Genomic DNA, 14,362 nt, shown 5'->3' on the forward strand with positions numbered 1-14,362 from the left:
ATGAGGGATGAAACAGTATCCACATGGCGATGGCAGGTGAGATGGCGGCGACTCACACGGCTGGAATCCCAGCCCGCATTCCTCTGGTGTGACGGGAAGTACGATAATACCGCCTGTGTCACACACACACACACACACACACACACACACACACACACACACACACACACACACACACAGTAGCCCAACCCCCTCCTGAGCGGCACGTGCTTCCTTCTTTCCCAGCATCCATTCCTATATGTTGAGTCAGCTGACCACACGATGAGTCGCCCCCCCCCTACCCCCTCCTCATCCTCCCATCCGGAAATGCCAGGAGGACAAGAAGTGGGGTTGTGGAAAGGGTGCGGGGGGTGAGTCACTTATCACCCCCACCTCACCCTTCCTCATCATCACGACAGCCGGATCTACATTGACTTGACTCTGCTGCCGGTCATCCCTCATCCTGTCAACCCCCCCCCCCCGGCTAATACTGTCCTCTGATCTGCCGTGACTTTCCAAGGTTTGTGCTTCAGCTTTCAGTTTCCTCCTGCGGCAGCCACAACAGCCTCTGGATGAAGCACAGACGTCTGCAGACCTGCTGCCTCCGGCACCATGTCCTTAAACCTCGGCTACTATGGTAAAAAAAGAAAATACAAACTACCAGCCAAACAGAACATTGCTTCAATGAAAGAATCATCTGATGTGGTAAAAGAGCCCGCAGGAAGCATTTAGAAATGGAAGGAAGGAAGAAAGAAAAAAAAAAACACTTGCAAGGTGGAGACCAACGAGCCATGTGGAAAAGTTTGCTTGAGCTCAGAGCTTCTCATCAGTGCAAAGATATACTAGCCTGAAGATCCAGCTCTACAGTTAGATGTGTCCAGCTGGGAGTAAATTTAAAAAAAAAAAAGTGATTGTTATGGTTCGGTTAAAAAAGAAAAGAAAAAAAAGACACTTCTGCAACACGCTTGCTGTCCAGTCGGTTTCATCTTTGTCTACATGAGAAAAAGGGAAGTTCGCAACAGTTGCTTCCTGGTTTCGCTACAACGAGAAGCAAAGTGATTGGCTACGGAATCCAATGCCGTCTTAGCACAGACTAAAAACACTGTCGTCTGAGTGATCTGCTGCCACGCAAAGATTCTAAATAGACCGACAGATTAAAAAAAAATAAAAAAAATAAAAATCTCCTCTTAGAGACGCTCAGCGTCCCATTCTTCTTCTTCTTCTTCTCCTACTCCTCCGTCGTCTTTACTCTATTTGCGTAACTCTGGGAGACTGGCACAAGGACACCAGTTGTCTCAACATGGCTCGAGAGCAGATTTTCCTGCAGTGACCCAGATTGATTCCCCAGTAAACCCTTAAGCTTACAGACAACTCATGAATTCAAAATGCTGTGTGTTTTAGGGAAGCGAAACTTGTTGACTTGAAGTGGGATTCCACTAACTCTCTGACACTGATTTAGAATAGTAAGTACCTGGAAAAGACTCTCGAAAATAAACCCAACACTGAACAGCTAGTTGGCCTACGATGGCGGCGGTGGATTATTTGTGCTATACGGGTTATTTCAAGCGTGACGGTTTTCAGTTTATTGTTAAGTTGAACAAAACTGTTTTGTTGCACATCCTTGTCCTATCACTTCTATCGTGGCACAGCCTCAGCATCATGATACAACAACAACAACAACAATGTTGTTTTTTTTTTTTCTAAGAAAAGACCCTTAAAAAAAAACAAAAACAAAAAACAACCTCCATTCAAACAGCAGAAAGACTCAGGTTTGTAAGCAGTCGTGACCACAGCGCAGATCACGACTCTCCACGTATGGATTTTCTCCGCGCAACCTTGCAGTATTTCTGGCGGGTGGAGACCAGCAATTGAGCTGCAGTTTCTTTAAATATTGCCAAACCTGAAAGTTACCTGCAGGGACAGTTGCTCGCGTTATATCCCCCCACACTGACCGCAAACCGCTGCTTTCTGTCCCCTCTCCCACCCTCATGTGGGCCCAAATTAACTGCAGTTAATTGTGCGCATCACACACGAATTTAGCTTTAGCCGCTGTCAGCTAACTGCTTAAATCCCTGCTTGGCCAGAGTGCCGATGATGTACGTCCTATTATTTAAACAGAACACGGGACTTAAGGTTCATCAGGCATGATGTCGGGATGACAAATTCCCCTGCATGTGCACGGCATGGGCTACGCACGTACAGTACGACTCTGAGCTCGTTAGGCAGCTACAGTGATGAACGTTGCAGCCCTACATGTGGCTGCGCGACGGGAAAGCGCTCTGGTTGCTCCTGTATGACCCGTGCGTGCGTGCGTGCGTGGGCTTGTAAGCACAACATCCAGTCGGACGTCACTCTCGAGGTTTGGTTTGAAACAAGGCGACAGCGGCGTTATATAACCATCCTTGTGGAGATAATCTGCAGGCCTCAGATACGACCTTGTGTGTGTGTGTGTGTGTTTTTTTGTTGTTTTTTTGTGGACCACCAAGGTAAAATCAGGCTTGCACAACCAAACACACAGCACCTTTCAAAAAGCAGCAGCAGGTGCAGATATTTTACAGCCGACGCAGGTGCACGCAAGCAAAAGTCGAGACTGACGTCACTCACCTGTCCTTCCTCCGTTACTCTCGCACAATCCCACACCGACCTCTCGGACCAACAATAAGAATGTTTCCAAGTCGAGGCGCAGACATGCCTTTAATTTACTACAACACTTTGGATCGTTAGTCATGGAGGAATGCTGAGGGGAAACAATAACACAGCCAGGACCGTCCTTGTCAGCGCGTGGTTTCTGTTCTGTTTTCTTTTCAAAATGCAAATTATTGTGCGCAATCAAGCAGAATGCGAACCTTCTGCAGTCTTCAGTTTTTATTCACTACATTCCTTGTTACCTTCAATGCGTTGTGCTTCAGAAACGCACGTTGACGTGTTGCAATGACAATGAAGCTGTTTGCCATACTCTCTCATCCATTCCCTCGCACTGCCTCTTCTGACAACCAACCGCACCTGCACTCAGCAGAGCACACGTCTAACAACAGGGGTAGCAGCCACTAGAGGCAGAGCTGAAACAGTTGCAAAAATGTATCTGCACACAGTTTAAGGTAAAAGAAAAAACTAAACATTTCCAGTGCGACTGTCAAAAGTGCAGCCAAAATGATGAACTCATACGTTGACACGGCGACAAAAATACATCCATCCATCCATTTTCAACATCCGCTTCTTCCTGCACTCATGGCTGTGGGGGAACTAAAATATATTTAATACATAAAATAAAGTATATATAATGCACACAAAATGAAAAGTACGCATTGAAATTGAATGTTAGGTTGGGTTGAAATCTGTGATACTATTCATCATTTTTCTTTTTCTTTCTTTTTTTTTTACCAAACAGTTTGACAGCAATAATAAATTCAGCTACTATTCAGTCAAAGTTCGACTAAATGAAACGCTGGTTGAGGAACCAACGTTTTTAGCCAGACGACGTACAGCCCTGGCTTGGAACTCCAAGTCCATGCAGGGAGTTGGTGTTGATCCTACCATTTGTTTTCCTTGTTTTTTTTTTAAAGAACAAAACAAAACTTAACTTATATGTGTTCTTAATCTTCAAGTTCATCTGAATTTTCAGCAGTCCCACATAGCCCACACTTCCTCGTTAGGAAGAGGAGGAACTCCACATGTTAAGTGGCAAAAAGGTCCTGGTTTTAGCAGCATTGGAGGATCAACCAAAACTGGGAAGGGAAACAAAAGATTTGATTGTGTGAATGAAGAAAAAGAAGAAGTTAAATACTAGCTTTAAAGCCGACACAGCAATCTTCTGTGACTAACTGAACTTGAAAGCACTGCTGTGTTTGTGTGACTGGCTACATTTGTGTCTGGGCAGTAATGGCATCCACAATACTGCAGTCACACTCTTGGATCCACTGTAAACATCACTGACTGCAAAGTGAGTTTGCACTCCTGATTACCGGTAGTATGATATTGCCAGGCCACTGCAGTATTACTGCAGTAACACCATGTATGTTTTCATGCATTCTATTTTTTACACCCCTGTGCTGAAGCCATCTGTGGCTTTATTTAGGTGCCATAAATGTATCTTTTCAAGACTTTTCTTTCTAGCTTAACTGCAGCTGACACAGATGATTGATCGTGAGAAATAGTATTTCATGAGATATTAAACTGGAATGAGGTCATTAAGTTCTAGAGTGATCGGTGAGTGATAAGAAGAACTGTAAAAGAGTAATGAATTAAAATAAGAGGGTTGAAAGAGAAAAGAGGCTGTAACTATCGGATCTATCTGTACGTAAAGTCGGCTGCTGCAGTGCAGCGCCTGGGGAGCAGTCAGGGTGCCAGTGACCTTCTTCAAGGCTCCTCGGTGGTGCAGTTCTTTTCTGACTAATTTGTATTTTCAAAACAAAAAAAACAAAAAAAACAAATAAATAAAGGAATAAAGGAAACAACACACTCCAAATTCGGTGCCAAAATTAAATTCAACAGAAAGAAAAAGTTTATTTTATCTTTGGCATGCACCAGGAAAAGGCCTTAAAATAATGTATGTACAACATGGCAGACTCACACACCAGCAGGTCTTGGCAACATTTGGCCATGCAGCAAATCCTTGCATGCGACTCTCGTGACATGAATGATCTTTCACAAGCGCAAGGCACACGCACATAATGATTTAGCAGAATCCGCGCCAGTATAAGCAACTCACACGCCTTGTCTGAACTCAAAACTAATGCTAACTAGAAGACTTTTCTAAGGCAGGACCGGGAGACTACTGGCCTGACCTGCCGCTGATCCACTGCTCACTCTGAACGTCGAAGCTTTTATTGTCCAACAAAGTTCTCAGTGACTCCACCGCGGGCCTCCTTCCTTGCATCTGTGTTTTGTTGTGTTTCTGTTGCTTTCCCCGCCACAGCGAGGATGTCAGATGTCATCCAGTCTTCCAGGTTAGCCTCCAGGGCTCATTTTGTTCTGTCAACAAAAGGTGAATAGACAGGTTAAAATGCTACCGGACCAGACGCAGGCTGGTAGGGAGTGTCAGAGGTCCACTGGCTCTACCTTTTTGGCGTTGCTCACGCACTGCATGTAGGCCGCAGCGATGCTGGAGCAGGAGAGGCTCTTTCCTGGGTTCTCCCGGTAGCAGCTCAACACCTGGCCCTGCAGGTCGGCGCACAGCGGCTGGATGTTGTAGCGCCTGACGGAGAGCAAACAGAGAGAACAAATGTCATGCAAATGTTGTTGTTTTTTTAGTTCAAGCCACGGTCAAACTCGCCAAGTCGCTTCACGCTTGTCAAAGTCTTCCAATAAGGTGTCCCACAGTGCAGGCAGCCACACAGAGACTGCTGCAGCGAAGCAAGAGTGCTCCCAAACAGGGAGGCCACTGACTGGCTCCAGATTTATACTGCAGCGTCTATTTTGAGAACATTTTTTCCTTCTCTCTCTCTCTCTTTTTTTTGTCTTTAGAAGCACCTGCCCTTAAACTTTTACACAGTTTTGTTTACAGCAATTCCATTAAGGTGCGACTCTCACGTTACCTCAATAGATGACGACATTGATGAAAACCAATGTGCTCCACTAGGAAGAACTTACGCAAAGCGTTTCTCTGTCTCCTCTTTGCCCTTCTGGAAGCTCTCAGCAGTCACTTTGTAAAACTCTGCACACTGTTGAAAAAAAAAAAAAAAAAAAAGGAGTTTGTAGAGATCACAGTGTTAAAATGTCTGCTTTGAAGGTTTTTTTTTTTTTTTTTTTATGTGAACAAGCTAATAAATCAAGCTGTACAGTTCTGATCTGGTGTTTCCTGCCCCCTAGTGGTCCAAATACTGCATAATAGCCAGAAAAGGGAAGATTTCTCACTGGGTTTCTTGCTAGAATGGGAGCCTGGCGCTACAATCTTTGCAGAAGACACTTTTGTTTGCATGTGTCGGTCTCATCAGACTAAACAAGACTCTGCACCCTCACACAGAATCAGCTGGCTCCTGCTCACCTTGGCTTCGAGCTTTGCAACGTGCTCCTGGTAGAGGGCATCTCGCTTCTTTAGCTCTCGCTCGCGCGCCTCCAGCTTTTTCGCCTGCAAAGGGAGAACACCACAGTATTCACGTACACAAACATATATAGACCCCTCCGTATTTTGAAGACGTTCGCCTAATGCGTTTTAATTTTAAGCCGCATTGTTAAACAAGTGTGCGTGTGTGCGATTTGTGTCAATAGACCAGAGTGAGGGTCAAAGGAAAAGGTGAGTCATGCACGTAAAATAAACCCGCCCTCATCTTACCTTCACTTCCATCCACTGGGGAGGGCAAGAAAAGGACAGACATTAAGAGGAAGAACAGAACTTCACGTTGAGAGAGAGGCGCTGGCACACGCGCTGATCATCGTCACGCTTTGCTTACATAGAGCTGCACCATGAGCAGCTGGTCTTCCGTCTTGATTCGCTCCTTCACGATGGCCTCGGTCAGGCTCTCCCTGTACGCCTCCCTCTCCGCCTCCAGCGTCTTCTTCACCTGCTCCTCCACCTGAACCTGAGCTGCCGCTTTGGCTTCAGCGTGAGCCTGAGCCCTCAACTCCTCTAGCCTAGCACACGAGCGTCAAGAAAAAAGACAACTGCAGTGTGACTTTATGGAAAAGATAAACACACATTTTAAGACCATCCACTACAGAAAGTTCTCACCGTCGCTGCAGTTCCTGCCTCCTCTGGCTGATCTCCTCCTCCAGGCTTGTCTGCATCTCCTCTTTGATTTTCAGCCTCAACTCCTGCTCCAGAACTTCAGGAGAAACAGGTGGAGCTGCATGGAAAAACACATCAAACGTGAAGGGCGGAAAACAATACTCAGCAATTTATTGTGGACATTTGGGAATTGGACCTTTCATCCACACACAAAACAATTCCGTGGTTACAGAAGCCGGAGCTTTTGCAAAACTCCCCTTTACTTTGTCATGTACACAGGGAACCGTTGTGCCGCTAAAGTCCTGGTGTGATGTATGATTGACATGAATGGAAAGTTGACATATGAGAATGAATGTGACTACTTTTAAAGAAAAAATCCATTCTGTGAGTAAAGTTAGGGAGTGGACACGGCCTCAGACGAGGGCAGGAAGCTCACCTGCTGGAGGAGACGGCACTGAGGCCACAGCAGGTGCTTCCTCCTCGACCACAGGGGGCAGTGCCAGGTCGATGGTGGGCTCCTCAGCAGGGGGAGCAGGTTCAGGTGGAGGCAGAGGAAGGGGCTCCACTGGCGGCTCTGTTAGAGGGGCATCAGAGGGTATGACTGCCAGCTCCACACAGTGACAGGGAGGGAGGGGCTCCTGAATGGAGACCTCGGCGGCAAAAGTCGCTACAGGTGCAACTGGTTTTGGTTCTGGTGGAAGCAGGTCACACGGAGAAGAAGCCGGGGTCACCACTGGAGGCACTTCATCAGCTGTAGTGGGAGGGAGGGGCTCCTGGATGGAGACCTCCGCAGCAAAAGTTGCTACTGGTGCAACTGGTTCTGGTTCTCGTGGAAGCAGGTCACATGGAGAAGAAGCCAGGGTCACCACTGGAGGCACTTCATCAGCTGCAGTGGGAGGGAGGGGCTCCTGGATGGAGACCTCCGCAGCAAAGGTTGCTGCTGGTGCAACTGGTTCTGGTTCTGGTGGAACCAGGTCACATGGAGGCGGAGCTAGAGCTAGAGCTGGAGCTGGAGCTGGAGCTGGAGCCACTTCATCGGCTGCAGTGGGTGAGAGGGGCTCCTGGGTGGAGACCTCCGCAGCAAAAGTTGCTGCTGGTGCAACCGGTTCTGGTTCTGGTGGAACCAGGTCACATGGAGGCGGAGCTAGAGCAAGAGCTGGAGCTGGAGCCACCACTGGAGGCACTTCATCAGCTTTAGTGGGTGGGAGGGGCTCCTGGATGGTGACCTCCGCAGCAAAAGTTGCTGCTGGTGCAACCGGTTCTGGTTCTGGTGGAACCAGGTCACATGGAGCCGGAGCCGGAGCTGGAGCTGGAGGCACTTTGTCGGCTGTAGCTGGCGGTGCTATGGGCTTAGCAGGGCCTGACCGCACAGCTTCAACAGGGGATGAACCGGCAGGACAGGGTGGGAGAACCGGCGCCACTGCAGGTGTGATGGTTTCCACCTGCGGCTCCGACACGACCACAGGTTCAACATGGGAGACTTCAGCGGGCAGTTTAATAGCAGGCGGGGGCGGGAGCGCGGGTGCCACAGGGTCAGAGGGTGGAGTTGAAGCTGCAGGCTCAGACGGAGCCTCGGCTGCTGTGATTGGCTGAACAGGTGGAGGTAGAACTGGCTGGGCGTGGTCCTCTGTCGCAGGCGGTGCAGTTGAGAAGCCCGTTTCTACTGGCGGTGGGGTAAACAATTCAACATGGGTCAGAGCCTCAGGCGGAGGTGGGGCAGATTCTGTGGCCTCCACTTGTGGAGGAGGAGTGGCTGGGAGTGGAGGGGGGGCCACAGGTGGAGGAGGTGATGTGTCAACAACTTCTTTTGGAGGCGGAGTCTCTGGCTCCACCGTGGGAGCTGGAAGGGAATGGAACTTCACCGGAGGGGGTGGGAGGAGTTTCACAGGGGGGGCGGTTAAGGGCGGGGTTTCCTGAGCGGGTGGAGGTGAATCCAGAGAGGAGGGTGGTGCGAGTCCTTCGACAGAGGGCGAGGGAGCTGCGGCGGGGGGTTCAGGTGAGAGCGAAGGAGGAGTTTCGACCTGAGAACCCTGAGGGAGGACGATGTTGGAGGGCTGCCTCATCCGTTTGATGACCTTGTCTGAGAGCTGACAGGAGGAGGAGAAGACAGGAAATCAGAATCCTCTGAAGGACTGGACCTCCTGCTATTGTGAATAAAGTTGCTCTCATTTGAAATTTCCACCGAAGACATGCCTTCCATCACTCAATGTTAGTGTGTGTGTACATATGTATATATGTATAATTTTACATTCACATTTGAATGCATTTTTCAACTACTGACGTCATATTTGTACAAGGTATTGCATACAGCGTAGGAAGAATGTGATGATCATCCTTAATTAAAGGGAAAGAATGTATCACGATTAGGAAGGGACCTTTCAGCATTTAAAATCCTGTGCATTTAGTGAATTACTGTTTTGTTTTCGTATGTTAATAACAGGCATTTACATTCACAGAGTGCCATATGTATCTACCACACAGTGGCGTTCTGTGTTCCCATGACATCACAGCTATTTGAGGTCAAGTGGGACACCAGACATCAAGAGTCAAGGTGAACATTTGTTACATTATGATTCCTCACTGATGGATGCCACAAAAACTCGGATTTTAAAGTCCACGAAGCCACATGAATGACACGGAAGATATGATCAAAATGACATGTTCCCACATAAATGTTGCAAAAACGTCTCAGTGACCTGTGTCAGTGTATACATATCTATGTATGTATTTTATAGATCAACAATAAATAAATATTTTTGTTGCTGCAGAAACGACAGTAAACCCAACACAAAGAGGTTCTTATTTGCTCCAAAAAAAAGAAAGAAAAAAAAAAGAAGAAGAAAAAAAAGAAGGTGATACTATGTGGGCAGTGTTTTAGTTACATACTTCTGTAAAGTGTTGTGTGAAGTAAGACGTGGATAGGAAACCCGAGGTGCATATTTTTAACCCTGACACGAGGGACGGGGAGGGGGGGGCAATACTTGGAAGTTCAACCTTCAAGCCAAATCTGTGGGGTTATGACGGGGCACCCCGCAGGTCAAAGCGACACCCAACACCGCACCGTGCACCAAACCTCCATGTATTGACATGCACCGAGCCCCGCACTCACCCGGATGCCCTTCACAAAAGTGACTCCTCCGCCCTCCCAGTCCTCGGTGGAGAAGTGACTCGGGCTGTTTCCCCCCATCAGCACCGCTGTCTGTCACCGCGACCGAGGCAGTTGTCAGAGCAGCACGGCGTGGCTCTGTTGATTATTAAAGCCCAAGCCGCCGCCGCCGCCGCCGCACCACAGCAACGATCGGACACGCCCTCACCGCGCCTCCCAACATCAGCAACCGGCATTGGCTGCGCGTTAGCAAACCCTCCTCCGATTGGTCGCTCGGGTCTTGAAGTTGGTGGACCGCGAGAGGACACGATGTTCCATCTAGGAGCAAAAACTCGTAAAGTAGTTTTGTTTTGATACTGTAAAAATTCGTCATTTTATTGAAATGTTTCTTGTACAAATACTAGTGAAATAAACCTGAGAAAGAATTCACTTAATTTAATGTACATATCCATTTATTTAGTGTTTTTCTTTCCCTCCCCTAAAAGTGCAGAATAAAACAGCAGTCACTCCCACAACATAAATAATCCAACTTTCAGAGACCCTCATATTTAACCAGAAACAACTCACGGTGAACACGGGGGACCTGCAACGTTTTCATGTCAATCATAAATTCCGCTGCCGGAGACACTCAATTTGTGTTTCTCTAAATTTAGAAACATTCGCTATAACCAAACGATTCTAACTCACGCAAAAACTATTTGACCTCTTTGTATTTCAATATGTTTTGGCAGCAAACACAAAACCTACAAAAATATATGGCAAGGGGCCTGCTAACAAATATTTTCAGTTTTTTCTTACACGGTTGCTTGACTTTCACGCCTATTCCCATCACAACATCACTGAACAAATACATTTAGTGATCTCTTCATCGATAATCCACAAACCATTAAGGTCGCACAAGTGATTTGGTAAACTGCAAACCTTTCCGGTGCAACGTTAGATGCTATGCAGCTGCAGAAATGATTATTTATATAGATTAAAAAGGGGCCAGCATTCCAGGTGATCCTGGAGGAGCCTTGAAGAGTTTCAACTAACAATTATATTCTTGGGGTGTTTATTACTAGAAATAAAAATATAAAATGGAGCCAGCCTAATCGTTTGTCAGTTATAAAAAAGAAACAAAACCAACATCACTGTATTAATTCCTTCAAAAAACACCCTATCAGTCCCTTTCAACCACCATGGCCAGTTCTTCTCCATCTGCTTCACTCTGCCTTCTTTTCCTTCTCTTTAACAGGTCCACGCAGCGCTGCAGTCATGCTACTCCACACCTCGGTGTACAGCAGGGTGCCCAGGAACACCACGCCTGTGCCCAGCCAGTGCCACGTCGTGAAAGGGTTTTGGAAGTAGAGGATGGAGACGATGAGGCTGAGGAACTTTCTGAGCGTGACCACCAGCGTGACGGTGAGAGAAGTGCACTCGGTGGTGAGAATGAAGACGCCGCGGATGCAAACATATCTGAAGGAACAACGTCAAAGCCAAAACAAAGAGAACAATGCGGTGTGGAAAATGCATTCATGTTCTTTTTCCTGTCAATGAACCCCTTAGGAATGAGAAAAGTCCACCACTTAGGTCTTGTTTTTGATCCACTTCTGGAAATCAGCCTGTAGAGATGTCACAAAGGGGACTCATACCTTAATGGTAGATTCCCAATGTTAGGACATCACTTTAGGCCAGGTGTTGGTTTTAGACTAGTTTCTGTTCCCAATGTAGAAGGTTCAAAAAAAGGATCAGATTTATCAGGAAGTTACAACCCAGCTTTTCGTGGAAGACTGTAAACAAAGTATTCTAGAGATCTGAACACAGAGATGTGAGGTCTGTTTTACCACACACTCAGTATATATATACACATATATATCTCTATCTATTGAGCATTAACAGACTGTTTGCTTGTAAAATGAACTCTTAGAGACAGGATACTGTGTGATGATGTTTCCCAGCATGTAGAGCCACATTATAGGGACAGAAATGCTCAGCACGGGAACGTTAACTGGAGCTGAAAGACAGAATATTTTCATGTAAATAAAAAATTAAAAATATTTTCGAGTACAACATAATTTCGACTTGAGGGACTCACTGCTCTGGCTGAAGTAGACACAGTGATTGTAGATGTCTGTGGAGAGGAGCAGGAAGCCTGGCAGAGGCAGACAGTGCTGTGAAGCGACAAAGAAGTGAAATATTTTGAGTCTCAGGCTGTTAAGACTACAGTGGCTGCTTCCAGAATGTTACAGCTGAAATAAAAAAAACCAAAAAAACACACATTGTAGAAGAGGGCCTCCTTGGAGTGTTTTCCATATTCTTTATACAGCATTTCCTGGAATATACCCATTCTTGCCGACATAAGCAAGGCAAAAGTCAACATGGCGATACCTGGACAGGAATAACAACAAAAATCTTGTTATGATGAGGACAAACACATAATTCTAATATGATAATGTCAATAAAAGAAAAGAAAAAAAACTGTTCATTTCATAGAATTTCTGAAGCTTTAGCCAGAGGCAGAAACTCAAAGACTGTTACTCTTTCCCCCCTAAAGCAAATAACTCTCTCAGCTTCAATTGATCCAGCCAATGTCAAGAACCAGATGAACCAGAAGTACATTTGTAAAGTAAATGTTGTACATCCTGCGATCTTTAATTCAGTGCGGCCTGCAGCAAGTCCAACGTCAAGGTGACCAGTAAGATCTAGTTCTCCAGAGACAAGCTAGCATTTTGAATTTCAAGTGCAAACAAAATAAACCATTAGTTGCTGCTTGTTTGTGAATAGAAATTTGATTTAAAGTGGCCATATCTCACCAATAAGCCAGTGCATGAAGGCATAGAATCCCTGCTCGTCTGATCCCTCACTGTTCCCGCTCTGAAATCATAAAAAGTTTTAAGGACAAAAGTTTCTCATTGTTATATTAACAACTTGCTAAGATTATCTATGCATGCAGTTGTGAGTTTACTGGGGACTCACCACTTGTTTAGCAGACATGATGGTGCAGATGAAAATACCGGCAGAAACTAACGCTATTGACAAATATTTACTTTTTGTGTACCTGCAAGAGAAGATGGTGAAAATATGAAAAATAAATGCCATCCGTTAGTAATAAAAGCAGCAATCTAGGAGACCAGATCAATTCCAAAGTCAGAGGTGGTTCACCTTTTCTTTAGTATGACAATGCCCATTATCATGTTAGCTATCAGAGATCCCTGCAAATAAACACAACGGCAGATCAAAGGTCAGGATGAGGTGGAAGGATTGGATTGGATTGGATTGGATTGGATTGGGTTTGGAAGCACAACAGCAATAATTCTTACCGATCTGAAGATCATGTGCAACGGCATGGCAATGTTAAAGTTGAGAGCATAGTTGTTGATCACACTAACAGCGAAGAACATGGTGACCATGATCCCGTAGTTTCTGGAGGAAAAAAGGAAGAGAGATACAAAAATTTGCTCCCGCAGATTTTTTATTTTTTATTTTATTTTTAACCTCAATACTGAGTTCATGATTCTTTGCTTTACCTTAACGGGATGGCTGTTTTCTTCCTCCCAAAGTTGCTTTCAAAGATGAAACCTTCTAATGCAATAAAGAGAAACTGAGCGAAGGTGATGATGTTCCCACATCCTGGGAACTCCCTAAACAACAAAGTAACAGAAGATATAAGGCTGGCTGGAAAAGGTTTGGGTGCAACACATTGAGCAAAGAATAAGAAAAAAGGAACAGTGGATGTAGGGACAACGTATTAGTAGGGTGTCTTTCGAAATAAGGTGTTGCATGTAATATGTACGTTATATTTTTTGTGCAACATCATGAAGAGTCCGCACACCGTTTAAACACGGAGAAGAAAAAAAACAACATGTTATCCAACATGATTGAACAAGTACAAAAGGTGCCAACTGTCATGTTGTATGGAGCTCTTTAGATTATTTCACATAACGGGAAGGTTGGCAGTGAAACAGCTTTTCGACTCATTACACGTAACGCTTTACATTTTCTCAAGTGATGTCTGGTTTGGATGGTCCTTTAAAACAACCAAGTTTGACTTTGTTTTTCTGCAACTTTTTGATTGGTTTACAGCGCCACTTAAAACCATTCTAAGGAACTAACCGCCGGATTAATTAGAACATTGTTTTTTTTTTTAATATATAGATTCTCATCAAATAAAAACGGTTCAGTGCGGATTCAAAACTCATGCCGTGAGGTTTATTGCTGCTGAAAGTTTGCAAACTGACCTGACAAGAAGCTCCAGAAACACAACATTGCTACAGCATCCGAAAAAAACGAGAGCAATGGCAAAACCGGCGCCCATGTTGACTGCCTGCTTGCATGAGAGTCGGCGCAGGGTTCGTCACTTCACCGACAGAGTTTCTGCTCGACGCATCTTTGCAAATACCCGTCGGTTATTGTTTTAATGGAGGGAGGTCTCAGCTCATTCTCACGGGCACCAACTTTTCATTTGAACACGTCTAGTGAGAGGGTTTCATCGCTTCCTGCACGGTAACGCATGGGCTTCTGGGTGTTGTAGTTCTTTGGGTTTATGGTTTTTATTTTTTATTTTTAAAAAAGCACTTAGCCACGTAAATTAGACACCATTGTGTTTATTTAACCGTAATTTCAACAGATAC

General features: G+C 45.6%; 2 protein-coding genes across 5 annotated transcripts; both read right to left on the reverse strand.

The window, feature by feature from the left end:
* Positions 1–4,444: 4,444 nt before the first annotated feature.
* On the reverse strand, positions 4,445–10,032 carry LOC142904559 (uncharacterized). 4 transcript variants are annotated; one of them, XM_076050736.1, is made up of 9 exons: positions 9,753–10,032; positions 7,797–8,730; positions 7,080–7,667; positions 6,647–6,761; positions 6,369–6,549; positions 5,963–6,046; positions 5,569–5,639; positions 5,038–5,173; positions 4,445–4,950 (listed from the first exon to the last, which is right to left on the reverse strand). In XM_076050736.1, exons 1-9 carry the CDS (start codon positions 9,828–9,830, stop codon positions 4,927–4,929), a joined length of 2,211 nt encoding a protein of 736 aa, XP_075906851.1. In that variant the 5' UTR covers positions 9,831–10,032; the 3' UTR covers positions 4,445–4,926. The 4 variants fall into 4 exon arrangements, with proteins under 4 accessions (XP_075906851.1, XP_075906852.1, XP_075906850.1 ...); XM_076050737.1 differs by having other exon boundaries at positions 7,080–7,646; positions 7,776–8,730; XM_076050735.1 differs by having other exon boundaries at positions 7,080–8,730.
* Positions 10,033–10,183: 151 nt separating this feature from the next.
* Positions 10,184–14,227, reverse strand: slc35b4 (solute carrier family 35 member B4). Its single transcript, XM_076050739.1, has 10 exons — positions 13,970–14,227; positions 13,259–13,372; positions 13,052–13,154; positions 12,894–12,943; positions 12,708–12,789; positions 12,545–12,605; positions 12,010–12,119; positions 11,827–11,902; positions 11,670–11,745; positions 10,184–11,207 (listed from the first exon to the last, which is right to left on the reverse strand). Exons 1-10 carry the CDS (start codon positions 14,044–14,046, stop codon positions 10,955–10,957), a joined length of 1,002 nt encoding a protein of 333 aa, XP_075906854.1. The 5' UTR covers positions 14,047–14,227; the 3' UTR covers positions 10,184–10,954.
* Between the last annotated feature and the right edge of the window lie 135 nt (positions 14,228–14,362).

This window comes from Nelusetta ayraudi, unplaced genomic scaffold (assembly GCF_046127955.1).
Source record: "Nelusetta ayraudi isolate G7.1 ecotype Tasmania unplaced genomic scaffold, CSIRO-AGI_Nayr_v1 ptg000129l, whole genome shotgun sequence".
In the NCBI taxonomy this organism is placed as follows: Eukaryota; Metazoa; Chordata; class Actinopteri; order Tetraodontiformes; family Monacanthidae; genus Nelusetta; species Nelusetta ayraudi.